Source organism: Melanerpes formicivorus, unplaced genomic scaffold, assembly GCF_026170545.1.
Source record: "Melanerpes formicivorus ecotype bairdi unplaced genomic scaffold, bMelFor1.0.p_v2 SCAF_5, whole genome shotgun sequence".
NCBI lineage: Eukaryota > Metazoa > Chordata > Aves > Piciformes > Picidae > Melanerpes > Melanerpes formicivorus.
This window is the reverse complement of record NW_027142357.1, coordinates 20,512,747-20,539,016: the sequence shown is the minus strand read 5'-3', so window position 1 is coordinate 20,539,016 and position 26,270 is coordinate 20,512,747. Positions and strand designations below refer to the sequence as shown.

General features: G+C 35.7%; 1 protein-coding gene across 1 annotated transcript in view; it reads left to right on the top strand.

Moving 5' to 3' along the window:
* Positions 1–22,425, top strand: part of GAD1 (glutamate decarboxylase 1) — a 34,067-nt gene extending 11,642 nt beyond the window's left edge. The window contains exons 6-17 of the mRNA XM_068138612.1: positions 519–609; positions 5,361–5,473; positions 6,876–6,991; positions 7,094–7,173; positions 7,378–7,432; positions 8,458–8,574; positions 8,721–8,785; positions 11,962–12,040; positions 13,435–13,584; positions 15,816–15,923; positions 16,664–16,753; positions 18,344–22,425. Coding sequence (XP_067994713.1) covers positions 519–609; positions 5,361–5,473; positions 6,876–6,991; positions 7,094–7,173; positions 7,378–7,432; positions 8,458–8,574; positions 8,721–8,785; positions 11,962–12,040; positions 13,435–13,584; positions 15,816–15,923; positions 16,664–16,753; positions 18,344–18,517 — 1,238 coding nt within the window. The 3' untranslated portion in view covers positions 18,518–22,425. The remainder of the gene's footprint in view (positions 1–518; positions 610–5,360; positions 5,474–6,875; positions 6,992–7,093; positions 7,174–7,377; positions 7,433–8,457; positions 8,575–8,720; positions 8,786–11,961; positions 12,041–13,434; positions 13,585–15,815; positions 15,924–16,663; positions 16,754–18,343) is intronic.
* The last annotated feature ends 3,845 nt before the right edge of the window (positions 22,426–26,270 follow it).

Below are 26,270 nucleotides of genomic sequence, written 5' to 3'. Positions count from 1 at the left end.
GTGGGGAAAACGCCCATGCCAAGGAGCTTCTAGGGGGCCGTCAGCGCCCTGCTGCGAGAGGACGTCTCCAGCCAGAACCTCGCAAAGTGGAGCCGTGCAGCCTCTCCCCTCTCTAATTATCTCTACAGCCTTTTTGCAAGTGGATGAGCCTTCCTCTCCTCCATTCAAATGCAAATGGTACCATCACCTGCAGGTTCTTACTGCCAAGTATCTCCCCATGGCCTCCCAGTTCACAACACAGTAGTGGTCAGGGCCGGCTCTGGAGATGGGTTAGTCCGATTCCTTGCACAGATTCTGGAGGTGATTTACAGGCTCAGACGGTTCTGAGGTGCTCTCTTTTAATTTTAGCGCTAATGGTTCCATACAGGCGCTACTGCCAAAGCGTTTTTTTTTTATATACTGCAAGTGTGTTATGAGTGCAATCCTGTCGTCTGTGTCAGAGGAGCTGGACGGTTTAAAATGGAAATGCGAGAGATATCTGTGGAGTTGTTTTAAATTGCTTTTAATTATCTTTCCAGGTCATCCTCGCTTTTTCAATCAGCTGTCCACAGGACTGGACATTATTGGCTTGGCTGGAGAGTGGTTGACATCAACTGCTAACACAAACATGTAAGCAGTGTCTTGTCAGCGTCTGTCACTGGTGCTTACAGGGGCTGCTACTTACCATAATAGTAGACATGTCACGGATATGTATAATTTTAAGTGATAACTACTGTATTTTCAATAAAACAATCTTTTATATTTCTTACTGTAACAGTAGCACAGTCTAAACAGTTACATAAAGCTGAACAGTTTTACTTTCCCGATAAACAGAAATATTCCAGAGCACACGGTAAACTAGGTGATGATTCTAATATAAAAACATCAGATGTTTCTTCTTTTGGGCTGATCTTCTTTATATTTTCCCCATTTTTTTTGGTAAGCTTTGTCTCTAAACTACTTCTGCACTTATCCATGTATTAAAACTAGAATACAAAATATGTATACATAGAATACAAAAGTTTATTGTCTTTTTTTTCCTGAAGACTTCAGAGTTAACAGGCTTTGGGCACCACCTCCTGTTCATTTGCTGGAAGTGAAGTGGCTTCTGGGTCACTTAAAAATGACTTTAAAATGTAACATTGAAAATTAATTTGATGATAACAAAGGGATTAATCTAGGATTCATCAAAGTGGTCCATAAATAAATGTAAGTACAAAAAAGGGTAACACTTTACATCTAGAACATATTTTCTTGACCTCAAAATTAATGCAGCTTGTATGTAAATGTAAGGTATCATGTTGAATTTTTTCAACAAAGAGTGTGATTAATGAAAACAAACCCAGCAAACTAGAAAACCTTCTAGGTGTTGTGGGTTGGGTTGTTTGATTGTTTTTAATATATTTATGCTCAAAAATGTGATGGGAGACCAAATACTTGACAGGTAACAAATTGCTCTGTTTTAGTGCAGTGATCTGGATGTACTTTAACCCTAACCTCTGTTTTGGATAGTTTGGTACTAATAGGCAAAACACATGAAATATAACTGCAGATTGCAAAATAAACAATATTTTCATTTGCCTATCCATGAGTATAGGGTTCATTAAGTATAGCTGATTGCAAGCAGCAATATGTAGATTATGGGATGTGCCTATTTTGAAACATTAGACATAAATAAAAACATGTGAGGTACTCCAGACAAAACCAGCCTGCTCTTTGTAATAATCATTTTCTCAATGAGTTCACAGTTTGCTAAAAATTGATATGAGACATTCAGATTTAAAAGGTGTTTGGGAAGAAAGCCCAACAACAGATATTTAAATTGTAAACCAAGTATTGCAAAGTCCTTTAAAGTGCCTTTTTAGTGCAAATTCCTTGTTCTTTCACTAGCTTAGTTATCCTTTTGTAATCAGTGAAATTGTACAAATCTGATAGGATACAACAGAATTCAGCTCTGTGTCAGACTGTGATAGTGTTATGAAATATTGTCAACAGTATTAAGAGTATTGCACTCAGTTTTAAAAGAGCAGCTGTTTTTCTTTATTTTTAAATAGTTCTGTAAAGCGAATTTCTGATCTATTCATACTTTAAACAAGAACACATTTGAAAATACTCCTCTGAGAGCCTGAAAATAGAGGATTTGTTTGCTTGTATGAGGTTTAGCAAACACAAGATCACTCTGTGTGCACCTTTTTTTCCCCCCTTCCCCTCCAGCAAACCAAAGGTTGACATTTCAAACAACACAGTTAATTAAAGTAAGGTTAAAGCAAGAGGTTGTAAAATATGATTCAAAGAACTGCCAGAGAAGGTTATTAAAAATAACCATATAATTTCTGTGAGCTCTGAGTGTTTTGATCAGTGTTCCAGCACAGAAGAGAAGGTTCTGACCTTTACCTAGAAACTGATATAACCTATTTCAGCTATATAAGATGTAACATACAAGTGACAGTAACACTGGAATATGGTAGGGAATACTTTCCATTTGACATTTTTTCTTTTCTATCTATAAACAATACTTAAAATCATAGAATTATAGAATGGCTCAAATATTTGTGAACAATTAAAAAATTTGTTTTGCAAATGTGTTTTGAGTAATTACAACATCTGTAGTCTTAACATTATCATTATAAAATTTAATGTCACTGTGAAGATAATATATTAAACATAATAAGCTTTCCATGTTGATTTGGAAATAATGTATTAATGTGATATTCATAGTTCAATCACTAATCATACAGCCTTCGGGGTGGAAATGGCAGAAGTTTCCATTATCTATCCAGCTCTAGGGCATTTGCTCACCATGCAGCAACCAGTTGAGGTTAGAAAGCAATAACATTGCCTGGAAGTTCTCTTCATGCCCGCTGTTAGCCAAGATGAGAACATTGATATTTTCAGTATTATGCACTTACGCTTATGAAAATATAACAGAAAAGTAATGTAAAATGCTTTACCTTTATTCTCAGAATGCTTTTTATGTACTGACAAACAGGAGAAGAGGTTCTTAGAATTATTTGGCCTGATAATTGATTTGGCTTTTAGGTGAGAGCAGGACTGATCCAGCACTGGCCACTATCAGAAAACACCATTTGTTTATTCAGGTAGTTATGACTGTTCTAGTTAGTCCATAGAAATACTTGTGTACGTTGTAATTGCACAAGAATTATGATCCATATTTTTGTCAGGAGATTGGCTCTACAGTCACACAAAAGGCAAACTCATTTCTGCATTTAACTGAATATTTCAAAATCATTTAAGTTCAAAACAAGCAAGTTAGAGTGAACTGTAGCAAGACGTGATTTTTAAAATCATATCTGTGTTCTAATATAGCTGAATTGGTTTTACAATTTATAATAATCTGCAGTCTTTTATTTCATTGTCAGTCTTTGGAGACTCAGAAAGTATTTGATATTTTATATATATTAAAAAAGTTGCTTAACGTTATATGTATACGTAGACAAACCTTTAAGTGTTCTGGAATGGATGTAGGGATCAGTGTGTAAGGTGTTTGGACAACAATTGAAACATGTTCAAACTTGTGGGGAAAAAAAAAACAGATTGTCTTCATTGTATCTTTTATTAGACTTCAGTGATCTCTAAACTGGCAAGTTTCCATTGAATTCAGTTGGTTCACAGTATCACAGTATCACTTAGGTTGGAAAGGACCTCGAGGATCATCGAGTCCAACCTGACACCGCAGACCCCATGACTAGACCATGGCACCAAGTGCCACGTCCAATCTCCCCTTGAACGCCTCCAGGGTCGATGACTCAACCACCTCCCTGGGCAACCCATTCCAATGCCGAATGACTCGCTCGGTGAAGAACTTCCTCCTCACCTCGAGTCTGAACCTCCCCTGGCGCAGCTTGAGACTGTGTCCCCTTGTTCTGGTGCTGGTTGCCTGGGAGAAGAGGCCAACTCCCTCCTGGCTACAACCACCCTTCAGGTAGTTGTAGAGGGCAATAAGGTCACCCCTGAGCCTCCTCTTCTCCAGGCTTCTTCTGCCTAAATAAAGATTTGAATGCATCCTAGAGTTACAATGCTTAAAAACAAACCAGGAAAAACCCAATGTTAGCAGATACTGATTTACTAATTTAATCTTTGTAAATATTGGCAGCTCCAAAGTTCAGATTCAGCTGTCTGTCTCTGGTGGTTCTAACAATAAAAAACCCCAAATAAGTAGGTCTCTGAAAAGAACAATTACAACAATTAAACAAGTTTCAAATGTTGTTTGAGCTTAAAGGAATATATTTTAAATAGTGGGAGTGTTTCTCTGATGGATTGAAATAAAAAAAAATGTTTGAACCTCACCAATGTAGCTGTAATTAAAAGACAAGCTTTCCAGACACACATTCCCTACTTCATATCATGTCTCCTTGAGGGTGGTTGTACCTATTCTCAAAATGTCATTTTAATATTAGAGAGGCTGCACACATATTTTGGTGAAATTATTCAAGAGGAATACATCAGTCAGATCCAAAGTGTCAGAACATCATATTCTTATAGATTCTTTTGCAAATAAGTTGATTGTTTGGTTTCTCTCTGCTTCCTTCCCTCCTATACTTTTTTTAGCTTTTAATTTTTTTTGGGGGGGTGGGTGGGGTAGGGACAGGAATAGGAGGAGGAGTGACATACAGAGCAAACAGAATTTGTTTACAGCAGTAGCAATTTATCCATGGACCTTGATCACCAAAAAATGGTTGTATGGCTGTCACTTTCAATCCAAGTATCTCTCTGTGGCATCAGGGTATACCAGACCATGCAATGTATTTTTGCCCTCATTAAGTGGATACAGTAGTTGACTGATGACTTGGTTTTGGTAATTGGTAATTAGAAAAATCATCATTTATAATTAGTCTCGACAGTTATTGATTACATGTTATTGCAGAAATAAGTTGTCCTAGGAAATCATCAACAGAATAAATCCACATAATTAATTGTATTTAGACTTTGAAGCCCTAGCTCAATACTTCTAATTATGGTTGTGTTTAACTCAGTGAAGTTCACTGTTTTCATAAGGATTTGACAGTGTTATTCCACAAGTGTGGAACTGGTACTTTGGGAAACAGATGTTTTAAAGTAAAATCTTGTACAGCAGTCAGCAGCACTGAATGAGTGTTAAATCTTGTGTTGGTTATATGTAAAGTTGCAAAAGAGCTAATACTGCAGTTCTTATTAACTGCCATTTCCAGTATTGTCTTCCTGAGGATTTTTTGCTTGGGTAATGATTGCAATATCAGAACCTCAATTTATAGGAAAGGTTTCAAGAATCTTAAGCATTCTCAGAGGGAATCATAGTCTAGGAATTTGTTGTGTGTTTTTAGAATCTATATTTGATTTTCTTTGGTTGTCTTTTTTTTTTTTTTTTTTTTAAATCCATATAGGTTTACCTATGAAATTGCCCCTGTTTTTGTCCTCATGGAACAAATAACACTTCGAAAGATGAGAGAAATTATTGGATGGTCAAATAAAGATGGTGATGGAATATTCTCACCTGGTGAGTTTTTCCTATGTTTTGGTGGTTTGACTAAAACTTCAAAAGTTTAAATAAGCATAAGATGTGTCTGAATGCCCACATTATCTGCAACACAAAACAGTGCACCAGATATTTAGAAGTAGAAATGCTTTATTTAAACATACCACAAAAAGTTGGGAAATTGTGGTGGGTGGTGGGTTTTTGTTTGGTTTTTTTTTTTAGTATGTCTATGTATCATGGCTGATCAACATTACAAAACTAGACTACAAGCTCTTCTATATAGTTAGTCATTTAAACACCCTTATATATTATGCTTATTTCTGGAAGTGCTGAGGAACCACCATTCCTGCTGATTGAGAGCTCTCAAGAATCAAATACTGACTTCTGTGATGATCAGTTAGGATTTGGGCTTACAGTCAGCAAAAGATTGTGACTGTCTGTCACTTTCTGGAACATATTATCTGGGAATTAATCTGATTAGATTCACAAATATCACACTAGTATGAAGATCAAGACAAAATGTCTTCCCATGAAAGTGATACAAATGCTGTCAGCAGTAAGACTTGTAAACCATGTGGAGGTCCTGGGCCCAGGTGTGAACAACATGGGTGCCCAGCAGTATTCCAGATTTCTTGGTTTGGTGCAGAGGAACATCATCCTATTTAAGAGGATGAAAGACAATTTCACCTCCTTTTGCAACAGCCCATGTAATATCCAGGGACACACATTTGCTCGGTCTCCAGTCCCATCTGCTAGAAAAATACAGATCTTTTTCAATGTTCTTGTTGCTGAAGAAATATAAGAGGAAGAAATTACCTGAGGTGTTATGGATGAGATTCATCTTACTAAGTCTTGAAGTTCGTTGTAGAATTGAGCTAGTTGTTCCAGGGTCTTTTTATCAGTAAACGAAGAGAAATAGGTGCTTTCCCTCAATTCAAGTTCTTCAAAAGTAAATGTCAAAATAGATTAATTGAATCGTAGCCTCCAAAGTGCCTCTTTCCCTTAACTGACTGTAAGGAAGCCTAAAATAACTGGCTCGGGGTAGAAATCTACCTTTAATGCATCTACCTGTATATCTACAGTGAGATGTAATAAATCCATCCAGTATGTGACATTTCTTCAATCTCAGACAATCTGATTGCTTACAAGAAGTTGTCATGCAATCCCAGCACAGTGATAACTGAACTTTTTAGGAATGTGTTGAGAGAGATGATGGATAGGAAATTCTGACTGTGACTATGACTTTCTAGAGGTTCTGTCCCTGTGCTGTTTAGATAGATGATCATGCATTTCGGAGATTTATATTTGCATAGTTCACTGCCACTATCATTGCATAATGCAAATTAGACTTGTATGCCTTTGCTCTAATGTGTGTTTTTTCTCATTAGCACTATTTTATATTCCTTCATTTATCCATTCACAGGAGGAGCTATCTCCAACATGTACAGCATAATGGCTGCACGGTACAAGTACTTCCCTGAAGTCAAAACCAAAGGCATGGCTGCAGTCCCTAAACTGGTTCTCTTTACCTCAGAACATGTGAGCTTAATACACTCCTAAATCTAATTTATTGATGTATATTGTGCAGACGCTTTATCATTAAACAACTTCTCCATTAAATGTGTGTATGTTTTGCTGCAGAGTCACTACTCAATAAAGAAAGCTGGGGCTGCACTTGGATTTGGAACAGACAACGTGATTTTGATAAAATGCAATGAAAGGTAGGATGAATGCTAAGGTTTTGATATATTCAATGTGTTCATCTGTTAAATTTGTTGTATTGTGCTTAAGGACTGGTTCAGTACAGTGTGTCAAGTTGCTAATGGCCTGTTGAGAATATCCTATTAAATTATTTGAACTGTAACTAGTGTTGCCACATGCACTCTTTAATTTCCTTTGTCTTTCTGTTTCTACAATAATTACAGAGGCAAAATAATACCAGCTGATTTGGAGGCAAAAATTCTGGAAGCAAAACAAAAGGTTTGTCTTTTTAAAAAAGAGTGCTTAACTATTTGGCTTAGTAAAATTACTTCTTCCTTTGAAGGCTGAGGGCTAGCATTAAAAGAGAACATTATAATGATACAAAAATGTTATAGTAAGATTCATAGCTGACTGATTGATCTGCTTATGTCTTGCTATGGTTTCCATTTACTATTTAAAACCAAAGTATTTTTAATTTCTGAATCACATCTGTATTTTATGACTCCCCAAAATAACTTTGTATTTCAAAATATACAGGAAAATGTATGAAAACATGGAAGTAAACATGCTTTTATTAAGACTTGAAAGTTTAGCCAAAAACATTTCTGTGGAATTCCTAAAAATTCCCATAGATTTCAAGTGTGAACCGGCAGGGCTAGTAGATATAGCCAGTAGGTTTTATTTTTTGAGGTATTCATTGTTATTTGTTGAATCAATGCAATGAAAAATCCATTAATTTTGTATAAACCCACCAAAGTTAGAGCCATGAAGATTATTAATTATTTGTTAGCTTCTTTATACTTCATCACTCTATGAAATTGCAATTCACATTTTTTAAAATCCAAAATTGTCTTACTTTGATCTGGTAGGTCCACATTTATTGCTTTTGTTTTGGATTGCTTTGTTCTGCGTTGTTCTGTTTCTTGGTAGATAAAGACTGAAAGAACAATTTCAAACCTTCAAATCACATTTAACTGATTTGCCTTTATACCACTGTAAAAGTCTCAACTTTGCTTCACTATTGCCAACCTTCTACTGGAACATTTGAAGTTCCTTACTAAAAGACATTAGACAAAAGAATATTCTTTGTCTTCTGAGTAGTTAATTTTGTGAAGCTACACTACAATAAAAATGGACATTGTTCCTAACATGTATACAACTTGTTAGTTTCTGGTTTTGCTTTCACTTAGAAGAAACACATTTTTTTGGCTAGAAAACAAGATAGTAAGATTTCTAATATTGTTTTTTTTTTCCACTGAAAGAGGTTAGATTTTTTGTATTTAATAATTCTGGTTTTATTGTAGGGATATATTCCTCTCTTTGTAAATGCGACTGCAGGCACAACAGTATATGGAGCCTTTGATCCAATACAGGAGATTGCAGATATATGTGAAAAATATAATCTCTGGCTCCATGTAGATGTAAGTAACTAAACAAAGTATTTTATTTGGGCAAAAGAGGATTTTTGTTTATGCATTTAATCTTGAATTAAAATGTTTATTATTAGATTACTATATGTTAGGCTTTTACAGAACAATGAATCTTCTCTTTTCTCTATCTCATCCAGGCTGCCTGGGGAGGTGGGCTCTTAATGTCTCGTAAACATCGTCATAAATTGAGTGGAATAGAAAGGTACTACATGGCATTTATTTGCAATACTGTTACTAAAATAATTTCATAAGGTACATGACCCTTCACAAATTCATGAAAAGATGAAATTGCTGCATTAAGGAGTTGAAACACTAAATTAAAAGCAAGATAGGAAAGGTCCACCCTAGGAAGAATGAAACGATGCTACAGAAGAAAACAACAAGGTACAGCTGAGTGAAAGGTAAATGTTGCAGCCTATTTGAAGGAAGAAAAGGATATTACTTGGTAAAAGGAAAGGGAGATTGCCCAATGCATAGTCTCAGAATGGGTGCAGGTTGATTTGTGGAGAAAACGAAGTGTGAGAGCTAGTCAGTCTCTGAAATTCAGGACTTAGAGAACAGCAGTGAGAAATGAGGGATCCAGAGAAGGTGTTTCAGCATGAATACCTATGATAGGAAAACATGATATAGTTAACATTTGTAGATTCTCTCCTGCAAGATGTTTGCAGTTATTTCCAGAAAATCAAATGTATGCTCTGCCAAAAAATAGGTGTTTTGTAAATGAAATTAGATTATATGTCTCTGTGTGTGTATATTTATGTATGCATGGGTTTGTACTCCACTTAGATATAAACACACATAAATATAATTGTATATACAACAAAAAGAGGAACACATGGTAAAAGCTGAATTTGCAGAGACTTTTTAGGGGCAAATTTCAGTACTATAAGGCTGGAAATAACTGTGATAGCACAGAGCTGGTACAATTCTACTGTGCCAGACTGAAGACGAGGGAACTTGCAGGAAGTCCACAAAGAGTCATGGATATTCACCACACAGAGAGCCTAGGAGTTGATGCCATATGAAGGTCACATGATACAAGCAGAAAGCTCTTGTACAGGCCAGAGGGATGTCCGCAGAAAACAGTGTGTGTGTGCTCCCAAGCACATAATGCAGGTTACCAAGATACCCAATGAGACCAGAAGCCAACCTTTATTACACAGTTAATTGAATCAAATTTACAAAAGCAAAGCATTTATGTTGGAAGTATAGCAGAGCGAGAGTGTGGCCCTTACAATTCAAAATGAGGTCCCACATGTAGTCTTTGGCACAGTTATTCCTATATCCAATGATGACTAGTCTGTAGAAGATGCTCTGTTTACAGCCCCATGGCCCTGTAGGCATGTTTGCCTTTAGATTTCCAGTAGAACTGCTCTGTCACAAAAGGCTGTCTGTCTGAATAAAAATCAAGAAAGCAACGCAGAACCAGAAGCATAAGATCTTTCCTATAAATGCAGATGTCAGCTTCCAGGGAAGCAAAAAAAGATTTGAAACAAGCTCTACTCTACAAATTAGTGCCAAATTGCTTCCTTGAGTCAACCACACTGGATGCAGAAACTATGTATAGGCATAGAATGAGAGCAGTGAGAAATGCTCTTTCTTACAGAAAGCAAACTTTCCTAGTGGTGGCATCTCATGCAGTAAGTGAAGTACAAGGAATATTGTGCAGATCCTTCTGTTGCAGGGACAGCAGTGTGGTGTGGCAGGAGGCCTCTAATGCATCAAGCTCTTCCCAGTCCAATTTTCTAGTGGCTCATGTTATGGCAATGTGTCTAATATGAGGTCAGCATTGCAAAGTAATTTCCTTAAGGCACACAGGTTTGGTCACAGTAGTTTGGCACACTTCTTTTGACCCGAGGTTAACCCAGAGGTGCTAATTAACATCCTCAATTAATTAGCAAATACAGAAAGCAGCAGGCCATAAAGCATGATACTATTTATTTCCTACTCAGCCATACAGATCTTCAAACATGGGATGGGGCTCACATGAACTGTGTAATTGCCTGTCACAGGCCTCAGCTGGGGTCTGTTGCTTAACACTAAAGCTGGACTCTGCCTGCCCAGCGACATGGGCATGGGAGGAGTGGGATACTGCCATGGTACAGAGCTGGGATTGCCCGAGGTAGGGTTGCCTCTGGCTGGCTACTCAGGGTAAAGAGTGGTGCTTTCATATTAAAATAAACCTAAAGCTCATTGGAAAAAATTACTTCAAATTGTCTTTGTTTGGAACACTGAAAGTTAAATAAATATGCTAAAGTGAAACTCTAGTGCTCTCAAAAGGAAAGGAACTGTTGTATATATGCCTGTTTTGTGCCTACTCCATCTGAAGTAGTCAATGAAGTTTTTTAAAAGATAATTGCCTCCTGAGCTATATGCTTGCTGGTTTGCACTGCCTAAGCAGGAGATTTGAGAGGTTTGGTGAGCTCCCCAGGTACAGCACAGACCCTCTGAGAGAAGGGTGTAGAAGAGGAGGAAATAGATTTGAATTTTCTTCCAATCACATTGCAAGAACACGTGCACAGTCAATGAAATGTGATTATGCACTTTTTTTTTTCTCTCTGAAACACACAATGAATCAAGGGGATCTTTGGTAATTAATTACTTAGGGTGAACAGGTCAATGGGTGTATAGTGTTGGCACATTCATTTTAGTGTCACCATTAAGCTGTCTGGATTGTGTGTGGAAAATGCAGAACATCTCATCTGTTTGGTTAGTAAATCAGGTGATCTTGTGCCTCCACCCGTGTTTACATGTAAATAGTTCTAAGGTTTACATATGGAATGGTAGATTGTAATGTAAACTTTTATAGCCTTTTAACAGTCCATGGACTTGGCAAGCTGTTACAGAAAAGGCCTCTTATGGCTGCAACTGGAAAAGAAGATAAGCATGAAGAGTATCTTTTTCCTTATTTTTCACTTGTCTAGCAGCTGTTCAGTAAAGAACTGTTTTCTCACAGAACTCATATTACTGTCTCATTTCTCTGACAACCCCTTCCCCCAGTCAGTACCTTGAACTGATATAACTTGTCAAACTGTTTCTGTTAATTTTGTTAATTATCTGTTTCTAGAAGTGGAATCTTCTGAGGATGACGTTTGTATATCAGCTAATCAGCATAGTCTGGCACTAATTAGGTGGTATTAGTAACAATATAAACTGGAAGTCTGATACTACAATATTAACACACACAGAATCCTTTCTTGGACAGTATAGCTGGGAGAGAAGACACTTGAAATGCTAATAATCTCCATAGCAAGATTATTGATCAAGAATAATGATAAAAATTCCATATGTTTCCAGCTGAAAGTAGAAAACAGATGTGGCAGCTTTAGGTTAAGTTTCTGTTTTCCAAACATATCTGACTATGTAATTCTTTTGTAGAGCCAATTCAGTCACTTGGAATCCACACAAAATGATGGGAGTGTTGTTACAATGTTCTGCCATTCTTGTCCGGGAGAAGGTCTGCCTTATATTTCTAATATTTAACAATATTTATGGATTTACATTATGTTTGGGAAGTTGTTTTTGGTTTTGTTATTGTTAAATCTGTAGACAATGTGGGTCATATCTTTAGCTGTTGAATCTGCATATTCTATTAACACCACAGCCATGCTAATATACTTCACCTGACCTCACAGTCTAAACTGCTTAAATAAAAAGCAACTTTTCTTTGCCTTAATCTGTCAAAAAGAAAGCATTATTCTTTTGTTATGACACCATATATATTTGTAGGACTTTCTCCTAGGTTATTCATTGTTGTCAATGAAATCAAGACTAGTGTCTTAATTATTTTAAGCAATGTGTATTTTCTTTAGATGATAAAAGAAAAAAAAGTAAGATCATCTGTGGGTAGGACAAATTCTGTTGTGCAACAATTTCTGGTATGTCAATTGCTAGTAGAAGAGGTTTGCTGAAGAAGTGGTCCCTGTGCATAGAACTGGGATGAGGGAGTTGTGGGTTCCAGTCCTAGGTTTGCCATTGCTCTTCCAGGTGACCCATCTCTGAACTGAAGACTGCAGCATTTATTTCTGTTTATAAAACACTTTGGAATTTATTGGAGAGAAGACCTAGCTGTTGTTTAGTGGCACATGTGGCACATGTGCAATAGTTCGTATGATAACTATTGCAGAATTTTGACAATTTTTTTTTATTATTATCTATATGAGAACTTTGTTAGATGCTTTTGTATTTATCAGATAGACCAGTGTCTTCAAGCTTCTTCAAAGAACCACTAATAAACTGTAAAGGACATGCAAACCATTTCAGAAAGGTCACATTTAAGACTTGCATGTTACATACAGGACTGTGTTCCTCTCTGTTTCTTTCAGAGATGTTTACCACCGATCTGTAGGTTCCTACTGATCTGTGGCCCATAGTTATTAGTAAGCAAAAAAACATCTGGTTTAGGTAATTGGTACTTCTATATATCACTAATCTCAAGGGTAATAAAGTTGGACAATATGTAAAGTTGAAGCCTTCAATTACTTTTCAGTACAGCTATTTGCTGTACTGAGAGACCACAGCTTTATTTCAGTATATAATCTAACACATCAAAAATTGTAGTCTGAAGTGAAGTGAACAAAGTTAGTAGCAAAAACTAAGAAAGCTAAGGAAAAACTAAATGAATGTGAGAATTTTTTTTCAGGTGTGAGTTCGTAAAACCCAAAAAATAATTCCATAACCTGAGGTGGTTCTCTTAAAAGCCCCTGAGTTTTTTGTGCCTCAGGTTTACAAAACAAAGTCACTATTTTACAATTTGACCCATTAATGAACTCTTCTGTATATATTTGAAATATTATTATTAACACATAGTTTCATATGTCTGTATGCCACTAAGCATGTTTTTCATTCCAGGGTATACTTCAAGGCTGCAATCAGATGTGTGCAGGCTATCTCTTCCAGCCAGACAAACAGTATGATGTATCATATGACACTGGGGATAAGGCGATACAGTGTGGTCGACATGTGGACATTTTCAAATTCTGGTTGATGTGGAAAGCGAAGGTAAACAACAAAAGTGCATCTCAAAAAAAAAAAAAAAAAACCACCCAGAAATGTAATTATTTAATTTCTAAATCTCATGTGATGGAACGCAGCGTAAATGTTTGTCTAATTACAATCTTTAAATACATGGGTATCTGGGCATTAAATCAGTAAAGTGCCATTTCAATTGCAGAACATTAGTCATCAATAAACTCATCTGGATATTAGAAGAAAGATTTAAGTCATTTAATGTGTTCTGCAGTAAAACTAGTGAGGGGAGGACACTGAAACAGTGTATATACACTTACATAAGCATTTTGTGACAGATTACTTATGGTAGAAGCAGAGTAGACTTCATGACTTACACGTCATTTGATCATCATGTTTCAATGTGTAGATTCCACAAAGCAGCTTTGAAAACAAAACATTTTTCTTAAGAAGCTCTGCCCAGCTGATGATTTAAGAGTTGATTCCCTGGTACTACTGTGGTATACCTGTGATGGTTGAATTTAAGTATTGACTTATATGTTCACAGAATGAGGCTCCGTGTAGCCAAGAAAACACATTTCATTTTTATTTCTCTACCTGCAGTCATGTTGTTACTATTCTTACTCTTCTGCTGACAACATGGGAGTGCAGTTGGGTAACCTGTCCTCAGTCAGATAGCTTTTTATAAACTGTGACTAATGTCAAACTGTACAATTATAAAACAACTTTGACTTTTAGAGTTAGAGAGTAAATAACCCATGATAATAAAAGTTCATGCAGATTTTTTCAATACTGAAGACTGAGTGAAGAAAGTAATAGAACTTTACATGCAGTTACTTTTAAAGTGATTCTAGAAATGTGATTGTTTATTTTTAAAGTATGTCAGGAAAAGAAACACAATACTTCAACACAAAATACTTGTAACAATTACTGTTCAGGCTCAGCTCTTCCTCTGAAATAAATAATTTTGGTACTGCAATTCATAATGTGAAAATACTTATGATGCATTAGAATAGGGCTGTGACTAGCAACTTTGGAGTGTGTTGTTTATGGTTCTAATTACCAACTGCTGACTACAGACTGTTAAAGCAGAGACTGAACATTTTTTCTAAATACCAGCCGAACACATTTGTTAAAACTAGCATCCTGATCCTACCTCTGCTGTTAATTCACCTGTTAAACTGACTTCATTAATAAAGTAGAGCACTTCACAACAAAGAAAGAAAGAAGAGTGGAAACCAATATGGGTACAGGTCATGTGTAAAATTCAAAAGTAAGATAGTTGTGGATGTTACTCTTTAACAATAACACAGATTAAAATTTCTAAGTTTCTTTGGAGATTAGTTACTTTGGATTCCTGTTTGTGTCTTCAGATGGATTCAGATTTCTTGGATGGATTCTGAAATATTGGATAAAACCTCTTTCTAGCAATTTGCATTATATTACAAAATGGTTAATTAAACAAAATATAAGGAACTATGAACATTTCTCCTTCAGCATTAGGCACCATAAGAGATCATACTCTTGTACTCATAGTAGAAATCTGTAGCCAAGGTCCAGAAATACTCTTGTGACTTTAGCTTCAGTAATTTTATTCAGTACAAAGAACTCACTCAATATATACAGTAATTAAAGAAGGTACTTTTCTTTATTCGTTCATGTATAAAGTATACCTAAAAAAACCAAATGAACAAACTCCAAAACTCTTTTTTTTTTTTCTTTTATAATTTATTATCAGCATTAATTTAATTTTTATGGGATTATGATCTTTCAACACAAGTCAGATATGACCAAAGATCAGTGGGTAGGCAAATTAATCTTAGTAAAGACTTTTGTTTGCTGACTTCTTTTAATACAAATTTCTAGCCAGCTGTTCAGAGGAAATAAGTCATTTCATAACTCTTACCTGTTTGATCGAGTTGAACAGTCTTTCTGTTCCTAGTCTTTCAGCAAGAGGTGGATAGCCAAGATTTAATGTTAACAATATTTTTGGAAACCAACCAACCCCAAAGCTCAAATATCAAAAGCCATGGTTATTATAAAATACATTTTCTTAAAACAAGATCAAGCCCAAGTGATTACAGTTAGGCCACATGTAGCCACTTTTGTAGAGCTGATTGTGTTTACTTTTCGATTACAAGACATAATACTGCTAAATATTTTCTGACTGAAGGCATGTAAGAGTGAAGCCTGTCTGAAAAGATAATTGCATCAGAGGTGTAAAAATGACCATATAATTAATATTTGATTTCTTTTTAATATAGGGCACAGTAGGATTTGAAAACCAGATCAACAAATGCCTGGAGCTGGCAGAATATCTCTACACTAAAATAAAAAACAGAGAAGAATTTGAGATGGTTTTTGAAGGGGAGGTAAGTTTTCTTTCATTTATCCTGTGTGTAGGAGCCAAGTCTGCATGCAATTTTGAAAATAATCTTCATACTTCTCACAGTTCTTCAAGCCATCTAGAAAAATACACTTATTTTCTAAAAAATTACATGGCATCTGGGCCATTTTTTGGCCAAATGCATGCGGTTTTGTACCCCAAATAGCAGACTTATTTCCTTCTCTTCTGCAGATGGCTTCTCAGTTTAGGACATGAAGACTAACAATATAACCGACTCATGCTGAAATTCAACATTGTGACATGCATAACTAAGAATCTGCTATTTTTGCTGTATGTTCTGTTGCTGGTGCCACTGCATAGGCTCCTGGTTGATAGATTAACAAATACCTTTCCTCTCTCCATTTACTAATAAAGAAACAAAGAAAAAAAAAAAAAAGGAAAATTGGGTTGCCCTTGCTGTGATCCTAGAAACCAGTTTCTCTTAGAGATGCATGAAGGTGAAAAGCATTTTCATTCCACTAGAACACCACAGCATTGTATAGGAATTGTATAGAGACATTATATAGGCAATGTATAGGGAAGGTAAGGCAGCAGATGCAACCAGCATTACTGTAATCCATTTATTTTTAACATGCAGAACTAGAAAAGTTAATACTATATTTTGGTTTCCATGTCTGTGCTAAAATATGCTACTGAGTGGCTTTTACTGTGTGATTGATCTGTATTATTTTGTTTATTGATGTATGTGTGTGTTTGTTTTTGTAGCCAGAGCATACAAATGTATGTTTTTGGTATATTCCGCCGAGCCTCAGGGGCATGCCAGACTCTGAAGAGAGAAGAGAAAAGTTACACAGGGTATGTGGGCTTTATTAAATGAAAACATGTAGTCATGTCTTACAACTCAAAGTATTCTTCTAATTAAAGACAATGTATCTGTGCATTGACACATATTCCAAATTCTAGCATATCAGTTCTCCAATTGCTTGTTATGACCTTGATATTTGTTCACCTTTGTCTCCTGCTTGTACTGAGTGTGAAGTCACATTTCCCTATAAAACCCAATAGAGAACATACTCAGTTATTCTGTGTTTCGTATCACTTCTCTACTCTGAAAAACATAGCTAGGCACCAAGACATTCTAATGCTTTTTGAATAGGAGAGAATATCAACAAGAGAAACAGAAGTGTAATTACTTGAAATGCTGGGGCAGGTAAAAGACATGGAAACCTCTAAGTCCTTCTCAAGTCTTTATTTTGATTTTTAAGTGTGCTTGGCTACTCTTGCACTAGTGCATTTCAGTGGAAATGAGTGTCCTTTGGAAGACTCTGGGATAAATTTACTTGAAGAGATGGTAGAGGAAAGGCATCATAAAGGCACCACCAGGAAAAGCATTGTGTTACTTATGAGGGAAGTGAAATACAATCACTTTGTAGCAGCATTTAAAATTGAAATGAAATATGTTCAGCAGACAAAAGAAGGACTTTATAGAAGTGAAAATTAATTGCAATTTTCTGTTTAGTTTTTAATTATTTTTGGGAAAGGAGAAGAATGGGCAAACTTGGGACATTTTGTAGAAGAATTTATCTCTGCATCACACTGGCAAAAAGGAACAGGAGAGAAAAGAAATTCCTGGGTCAACCCAGTGACATGTTAGAGAAAGATACTGCCAAAGCAGGGAGAAAAGGGAAAGATAGATAAGACTGTTAAGGAGGATGAAACATTTGACTTGACTCTGCTATGTATTAGAGACCATTATGAAGCATCCTACAAAACAGTAAAAGAACCAGACGTCTGACCTTGACTGGCAGAGAGCAGAGAAGGAGAAAGATGGTCTGGATGGAAAAACTGGACTCAGTCAATACCACATATTAAGACAGAACATTATTCCTTGTAAATTAAAGTGAGAAAGAGAGATTGCAGTAAATAATGCACAGCACTGCAAAACCACAGGAAGGTTTCCAGAAAATATACTTTATGACAAAGATCTTATGGAAATCTTTCCATTGTTGTTGCCCATCCTGCACTCCTGGAAAATTACTTTGAGAATCCACAATATTATCATGGATAACATCCATTACCCTCAAAAAGGCAGTTCTGGAGTAGGTTTTCATAAAAAGGCAGAGAGCATTTCTTCACAACAAAAACTCTTCAGGACAAGGAGATGGCGTATACATTCAATAAAATTATTGCACAGTGAATACTGTAGGGTGCTTTTAGTCTATTAATAAAAAAAGATGGATATTATTTTAGTAAATTTTAAATATCTAATCCTGCATGGGTGGTTTTCCAAGCTTTTCCAGTTACAGGTATTTTTATAAAAACTAGTGCTTTTATAATCTATTTATTTTTTCCGAATCATTAACTGTTGTGACATACAAAGGAAGGATAACATTTTTCTTCTCTCTCCCTCTCTCCTTTTCTCTCTTTAAAACAAAAATGCTAAAGGTGGCACCCAAAATCAAAGCACTGATGATGGAGTCAGGTACTACCATGGTTGGATATCAGCCTCAGGGTGATAAAGTCAACTTCTTCCGAATGGTCATCTCAAACCCAGCAGCAACTAAGTCTGACATTGACTTCCTCATTGAGGAAATTGAGAGATTGGGGCAGGAGCTGTAGTACAGTGGTTGAATTTTTTATTTCTCTAATTCACTGTTTTCCAGCACTGGCTATTTTGTTTTACCCAGTTCTGCAGAACATGTTTTAAGGAAATTCTCTTTCTGTAACATCCTTAACAACTATAGGCTACTGAAACATTTATTGGTAGATCATACTACTGAGGGAAAATGTATTATCTTGAAGTTGAAGTACTATTGACTCTTACATTGGTCTTGTTTATTGTAGTCAGCAGGAAATAATTAAGTACTAAAATAGCAAATTAATAACTGCACAGTATATATGTACAGTATAAATAAATATATATAATTATATATATATATATATACATACATATATATACACACACACACACAGAGCGGTTATAAACTTAGATCTAAGCCACAGCATGTTTTCCACTTTAAGAGAATTAACTTTTCCTTCAACTAATGATGTGGATAATGTGCTACAGATGTTTTATGGCAGGTAAAAATAGACATATAGAAACATTCCTAAAATGTAGATTCTTAGGAGCTAAAGAAAAAGTATAACAGTATTAAATCTTATTGTTGGTGCTTCTCTCACGTACGAAACAGCAATCTAACAGCACCTTCAAGTAAAATAGTTGCATTTCCCCTTTAGTGTCACATCAGGGGATAATAGTAGCAGTTGTTGTAACAGGTATATTATTGCTGTATTTTTAGAGGTTAATTTGTGTAGATTGTGTATATTATTGTTAAATGACTTTGTGTAAAAGGATTTAAATGTAATAGTTTTACATCAAGATAACTGTTGAATTGTAGGTATATGAAATATTTGCTTATTTATATGCAGAGATTTACCATGCTGAAGAGTTGTCTTGTATTTTCTTCCATTTGTAATGTATCCTATTTATATATTATTGAAGTTCTAAATAATGTTTATGGTATATTAGTGTCTTTGTGAGCCAAAGAAAAAAAATACAAAAAATATTAGTTGACACTTTCATTTAAATCCTAGTGCCCTTAAAATAATAACTTACAGATGATTTTACTGAATATAAGGAATTCTAACACTGTGTATAGATTGACAAATAATGAGATCCCTTTAATCTACTAGAATTCTCAGTTTTATTTATTGTAATGTCAGACTGTCTGTTCAGTGTTCTGGATGCTTTTCTAGTGAACATTGTTTGCTAACCAAGGCCCCTGTTTTTGTGTTGCATTTCAGGGCTAAGTTCAATGAGTTTTAACTAAACTCTGTGGGAGTTTTAATCAGCAACATTCTTTTAGTGAAAAGGAATTCACTAGGTGTTTGGAGTTCATAAAGGTAATAAAACCAAAAGTTATCTCAGAATATTGAAATGCAGCTGGTTTGTCATAACAATTTGAACTGGCTGGACTTTTCAAAGTATAAAAATGAGAGCCATCTGCAGCTTCTTCAGTTTCAATCCTTAGATCATCAATACCACTGTGTGAAAAACTCCATACTGGAAGAGGAATAGTGGAACAAAATGATGATTCAATAATCCTCTGTCTACTGAGTTCCTGTCATGTTGATAAATGGAATATGCTAATTTAAAATATTTTAATATATGATTCCATTGCTATCTTCTATGAAAATCAGTAATTAATTGGTGTTCCCCCCCCCAGTCAGTAATAAAATTAAATGTTTCTAAAGTAATTCAGGGAAATGCAGTCATGCTATGCAGTTTTTGCAGCCTCTCTGGTCCCCTTCAGTTCTGTGGAAGGACAGCTACAGCCAGGAGTGCTTTCCATCCTGCATGTTCCACTGGCAATCTTCTAAGGATGCTGTTTTATACCCTTGGCTGCATCAGAGCAGGGAGAAGGAAGAAGCTGCCATGGTAAATGCCATATTCTGTGATATCATATAACACCTTTCCAGCTTTTCATAGAATCATTCCTTATCCCTCTTCTATAAATTTTTTCCCTGGGATTATTTGAGTTGAATCTAAAACTTACTATAAATATATCACTGTCTTTTGGATTTATGACTATGGCTTCTAAGAATTCTATCTACATTGTTTTATGTGATGAAAATCCCCAGTAATCTCACTAGCACAGTATTTCTGTTATTGTTATTTTCTTCAAGACAGTGTAGTTAGTTTTTTGCCTTCTTGATCTTAAACCTCAATCTTCCTTAATACCTTATTTCCCTGGTATCTTACCATGTCTTCAATACTTAACATTATTGATGTAAACATCCACTCTGTATGACCTGAGGCCTGCAATACAGAAGTAATCAGTGTGAACATTTGACTTCAGTACCAACTTCCATAATATTAAATGCTACTCTTTATAGATATCAGCTATTCATCGCAACTAAACAGCCTCTCATTGGGAGCTGTTTTTAGAGCACAGGAGTAAGTTTGTTTTGAAGAGGGAGCACATATGATATTTCTATGTAGAGGCTTCTATTTGAAATTTGGTCTTTGTCACAGTTTTACATTATTCAAAGGGCAGCTACAGAAGGTTGAAAGATTTCCCTAAGTTCTTGCTATGTATGAGAAACAATAAGAACAGGTGTAATCAATGCAAAGATGCATAACTGCTGACCTAGCTTCACTAGGGATTTATGTCTTCCACAACAGCAGCACTATAGTCCTTGTGATTTCTTCAGTTCTTAAGTAGGAATTTCTGACTTACTCCACCTCCCTAGTCAGGATATTTCAGCAACTAGTTGTAAAGATTTCAATTTATCCTTAATCTCTAACCTTGATATTTCAACGTCACAGATCTCAAAGCAAGGTAAAGAGAGTCATCCTTATGTAACTGATCACAAAATTTAGGAAAGATTGTAATTCAGTTTAGTGTAATTCATACAGTAAGCCTTGGACAGTCCTCTGATGAAGTCAGAAGTGGATCTAGATCTCTTCAGGACATATGCAATGTTTTGCTCACTAAAACTTCTGTTTCTTCAGTTAATAGAGTATCTTGTGTTTTGGCTGTCAAAAGCATCAGAGGTTCTATCTAGTGCCATTGATGGTTTGCAGCTGGATGGAAATGATGGAGCTCCTCCTGCCTGTTTCAGAGGTGAGACAGTTAACACAGAGGTGTTTTCTCCAAAGACAGGGAGTTAATCTTCCTACTGGCTGCATTTTATCTTGCCTTTCTGCAGTGCTGTGCCTTGACACAGATGATACCTACAATTTGATTTTTGTAAAGCTTTTAATTCTAATATCACACTCTGGAGTGTTTCCCTGTTACATATACCTGCTTTCACAGGCACAGGACTCAAATTTCTGAGTTGGTAGGGTTTTAACAGAGCAGTTATGGCCATCAGTAAGAAAACTCATCTGTGTTTTCCCCACAGTAGGTATTTTTCATCTGAGTAATATGTTACAGCTTCTCAGACAAAAGCTTGCCTGGGATTTTCCTGCTTTTCAATATACACACTATTGACTGTGAGAGATCAAGATGTATAGAGATGTTGACTAATTCGAAGCATTGCAGTTCCAGGTGAGTTGCTTTGTTTTCCTGAGGTTTAAAATATACTCTAAGGTAGCAATTTTGCCTTTAAAATCACACAGTCGCTGTAATTTTGTGGGGCTGAATGCAGGTCAAACAAACAACAGGCAAGGTGTGGCTGCAGTGCTTATTCACTGATGTAACTTATTTGGAAAAGAATGACCACAGAATAAAAATCAACAGCAGCTGTTGATTTTGAATGAAAAAAAAAAATCTGATTGTATTGTTAGATATCTATATATGTATATAGAGAGAAATTATACCATTCAGACAGAACCAGGGGCCTTGGGAATAACAAAGGATTTTAAAATCATAATTGACTTAATAATCTGTTTTTTGAATGGTAACATGTGAAGGGATTTTCTAAACAGAATCTCTGTTTTGTGGTTTGAGAAATGTTGAAGTTATTAAGAAGATATGCAATGCAGTTGTAATTTTTCAATAAAAGTCGATCTTAAAACTGTCTGATTTGCTTCACATGATTTTTGTGAGTTCTTTTGTTTCCTTAAGTATATGAGACAATAGCCATACAATGTTATTCCACTCATCAAAAATAATAGGGCAAATGTTAAGGCTGCTCTTTAGTTTTAAGTGTGAATTGAATGTGAGCTTGTCCCAACTTATGAAGAACTGCAAGCTCTGAACCTTGATCAGTTTGAATAGGGCTGTCGAGGCACTGGTACTGTGTAGAAATGCTAAAAAATAGATAATCCAAACGTCTTTCTGTGTCATGTTTTATGTAGTTTCTGAAATTCTCATCCAGCTTATACAGAGTACCCAAGAATCATAGAATCATTAAGGTTGGGAAAAAAAAGCTTTAAGATCATAAAGTCCAACCATAACCCAACTACCATGACCACTAAACTATATCCTGAAGTAGCCTGTTCCAATGCCTCACCACTCTCAGTAAAGAAGTTTTTCCTAATGTCCAATCTAAACCTCCCCTAGCACAAATTAAACTAATTTCCTCTTGTCCTATTGCTAGCTACTTGGGAGAAGAGACCAACACCAGCTTCACTACAACTTCCTGCTCAAGAAAGTAAACTGGAACTTTGGAATGGGTACAATGAGTAAGATCGAGCTCTTGTGATAAAAAGCTTTGCTATTGGACCTGTGGATATATTTATAAAACTTATTTCTTGTAATGCAGGTCTTATTTCTAGGGATGCTTAACTTTGCACACTTTACAACGGTACAGGTTCATCTCAGTGTTCGTTAAGCGTATTTAAATCTGCACATAATCAGTACTAGGATATTTTTGTTGAATTAGAATTCCACTTGACTGAAAAAATGTTTTCCTGTTTAAAAAAAAAGGAAAAAAAGTGGAGTGAGACCAGGCCTAAAGGTGTATTGAATAGCATTGTGTATGTTTCAGCATTTTGGTGCTTGTCAGGCAAGAAATGATAGAGAGATCACAGTATCACAGTATCACTTAGGTTGGAAAGGACCTCGAGGATCATCGAGTCCAACCTGTCAACACAGACCCCATGACTAGACCATGGCACCAAGTGCCACGTCCAATCTCCCCTTAAACGCCTCCAGGGTCGATGACTCAACCACCTCCCTGGGCAACCCCTTCCAATGACGATGGAATCAGTACCATGGAATATTTGGTGCCTGACTGCAAAAGCATTTAAAGTTTACATAGCAAAAATTCTGTGAATATTCTTATCAGAGTCAGTTAGAACTGGGTTTCTTTGTTCAGCCACTTTTGCATTAAGCACAGTCTTTTACATTAAAAATGTTTCCTTGAAACAGAAATAAATGAGAGATTGGAGTCTTTATTTTGTGATTTAAGTAAACATATTTCATAAGAATTATTTTATAAAGGTGTACAAGAGGAACCTAATCCTTGATGTTGATTGCATGAATCAACACTTCCCATTCTTGGAAATGAAAGACCATCTCCTAATAAAACGGTAAAATGAGATTCTAAGTCTGAGGTAGGAAAAACCACTGAAATTCATGTATTCTCTAAAATGAGCCTATGTATAATGCAGCAACATTAAACAAATTCAATGTATTTAATACAGAATCACAGATGTTTTAAAATACACCAGAAGCTGAAGTTGAACATTGAAATATAAAATCTATAAGAATGCCATATCTTCAAGGATTTAGGTGAAACATAGTAATTACAAAATGCAAGCCTTTGCAGTGTAAATACAGTAAAGCTTTTAGCACATATGTCTTTATATATCTATGCGTGATACATACTTGGTAGGTATTATGTATAACATGGAGAAGGTGATTAAAAATTTTCTACTCAATACCAGATCATGGGGTAGCCTGCCATTCTATTCTGTGAGTTACATTTTGTTTTTCTTTTTTTTTGGTATACCACTTTATGCTTTATCCATAGAACGATCTCTGATTTTAACAGTATGTAACAAATTTGAGTTTGATTGCTGTAGGATAGAATGAGAACCCTTTGAGCAGGATGAGTTTTCTTAAGAACATTTTTCTTTCCAAGGTGAAGAATTTTATGTAGCAAACTAAGCATTCTTAAATTACATACTGTTTTAACAGGATACTAGTTTAGTTCGTATGAGAACAGTTCGTTTGAGGCAGAAATTACTGTGTGAAAATTTTTGGCCTATTTTAAATAGGAAGGAGTGTGCTATGACAACATGAGCAAAAACGCCTAAGATCATGAAGGTGGTAGGAAACAGAGAAAACCTAAGTTTAATATTTCAAGAAAGTGTAGAAAATGTTATGACAAGCAAACCCAACAAATGTAATTATAATTACTTTAACTTAGATTTACAGAAGCTGTTGTCTATGGCCACAATGTAAGCTGATTTGAGGCTGCATTTGCTTTGTGTGGCATCAACAAAAGTTTGGATAATGCAGATGTATGAAACAAGCATATTTCCCTTCAGAAAAATAAAAACTTGAGTGATAACTTAAACTAAGCAGGTGAAAGTGTCTCTAAAAATCAGAGTGAGAAAGGCATAAGATTTCTCATGTAAGTGTTAAGTTGGTCAGTGCTTCTTATGTCTTCTAAAGATCACATGCATTATAAATGATGTTCACCATTCAAAGCCTTGTCTTATCAACTAGGACTTTCCACAGGCCCCAGCAAAAAAGGCCATTAATCTCAATTAAGCTTCTTCCTTTACTTTCAGGAAGGCTTCCTGCAAAGTAAGACTGACATTTGTGCTTGTGGACGTAAGGTGAGATTATACACGAAGTACTATTTCTCTTACTGTCTCTTTGGCTGGTTCATTCTTCTGCCACACACACAGTACGGGTGACCATTAAACACACTGGCATAGACCCTAATTATTTCAAAGAGTACAGCTATGTGAGACAGTGGGGTGAGATCTCCATGTCCTGGGTTTACCAGTGGTGAACCAAAGAATCATACTTATTTTGATTACAGGAGGATTTCCTATTTTTGGGGAAAATGTATTGTAACTATGACTTAATAACTCACTGTTTTAATTTGCCGGTAGTGCAGCTGCAATAATTTTGTGCATTCACTTCTCTTGGTCACACTTTTAATAAGTATATTACTTTTACCTGATTATGTTATGTTTCGGTGCTAATATATTTCTTTATACTGTTTGCATCATAATGGTTCTTCAATTATTTTACATATTTTTTAAGATGAGGGTTGGGTTTTTTTCCCACTACAGAGGAACAAGGTTTAGTTTCTCTGCTGTAAAATACTCCTTGTTGGTGAAATATAATTGTTCTGTAAGTAAAATATAATTACCAGCATTATCTTCTAGTATAATGTAATGCATATTGTCTTGTCTTGCCAAGGATATAAGGCCTATCTTTGTGCAAGGTATAAGTCACAGATTGCTAATTTGTGACCTGGTTCCTAAGCAGTGAGAATTGCCGTCAGACAGCTCCCTCTGCTTTCTTAAGTGAGTACACACAGCTTGATTGCAGCATTAGAGCTAATGTTGCAGTTCAGAGACCAACAAAACCTTTTCCTTTTGAATGCGTCAGTTACAAAAAGCTACTAGACCTGTAATTGCTACATTTTTCCTCTCCCAAAGGCTTAATTTTAGGTTGGTGGTGTTTTGTTTTGTTTCTTCTTCCAGAAATTCTGTGACTGTAATGTAAATAATTATGCTAAGCTGTTGTTGAATGACTTCAGAACCCATGTTGATTTTCTATACATAATGCTGCTAAGTGTACAATCACTAGTGTACTGGAAGTGGTCCAGAGGTGATATGGAGGTTCTCAGGGGAATTTGAAGACTTTTTCATTTACTCTGTATCTCAGTCCAGGACTGTTTCCATTAAGCAAAGTGGTTAAAAAAAGGAATTGAAATCACTAGATTACACCACAGA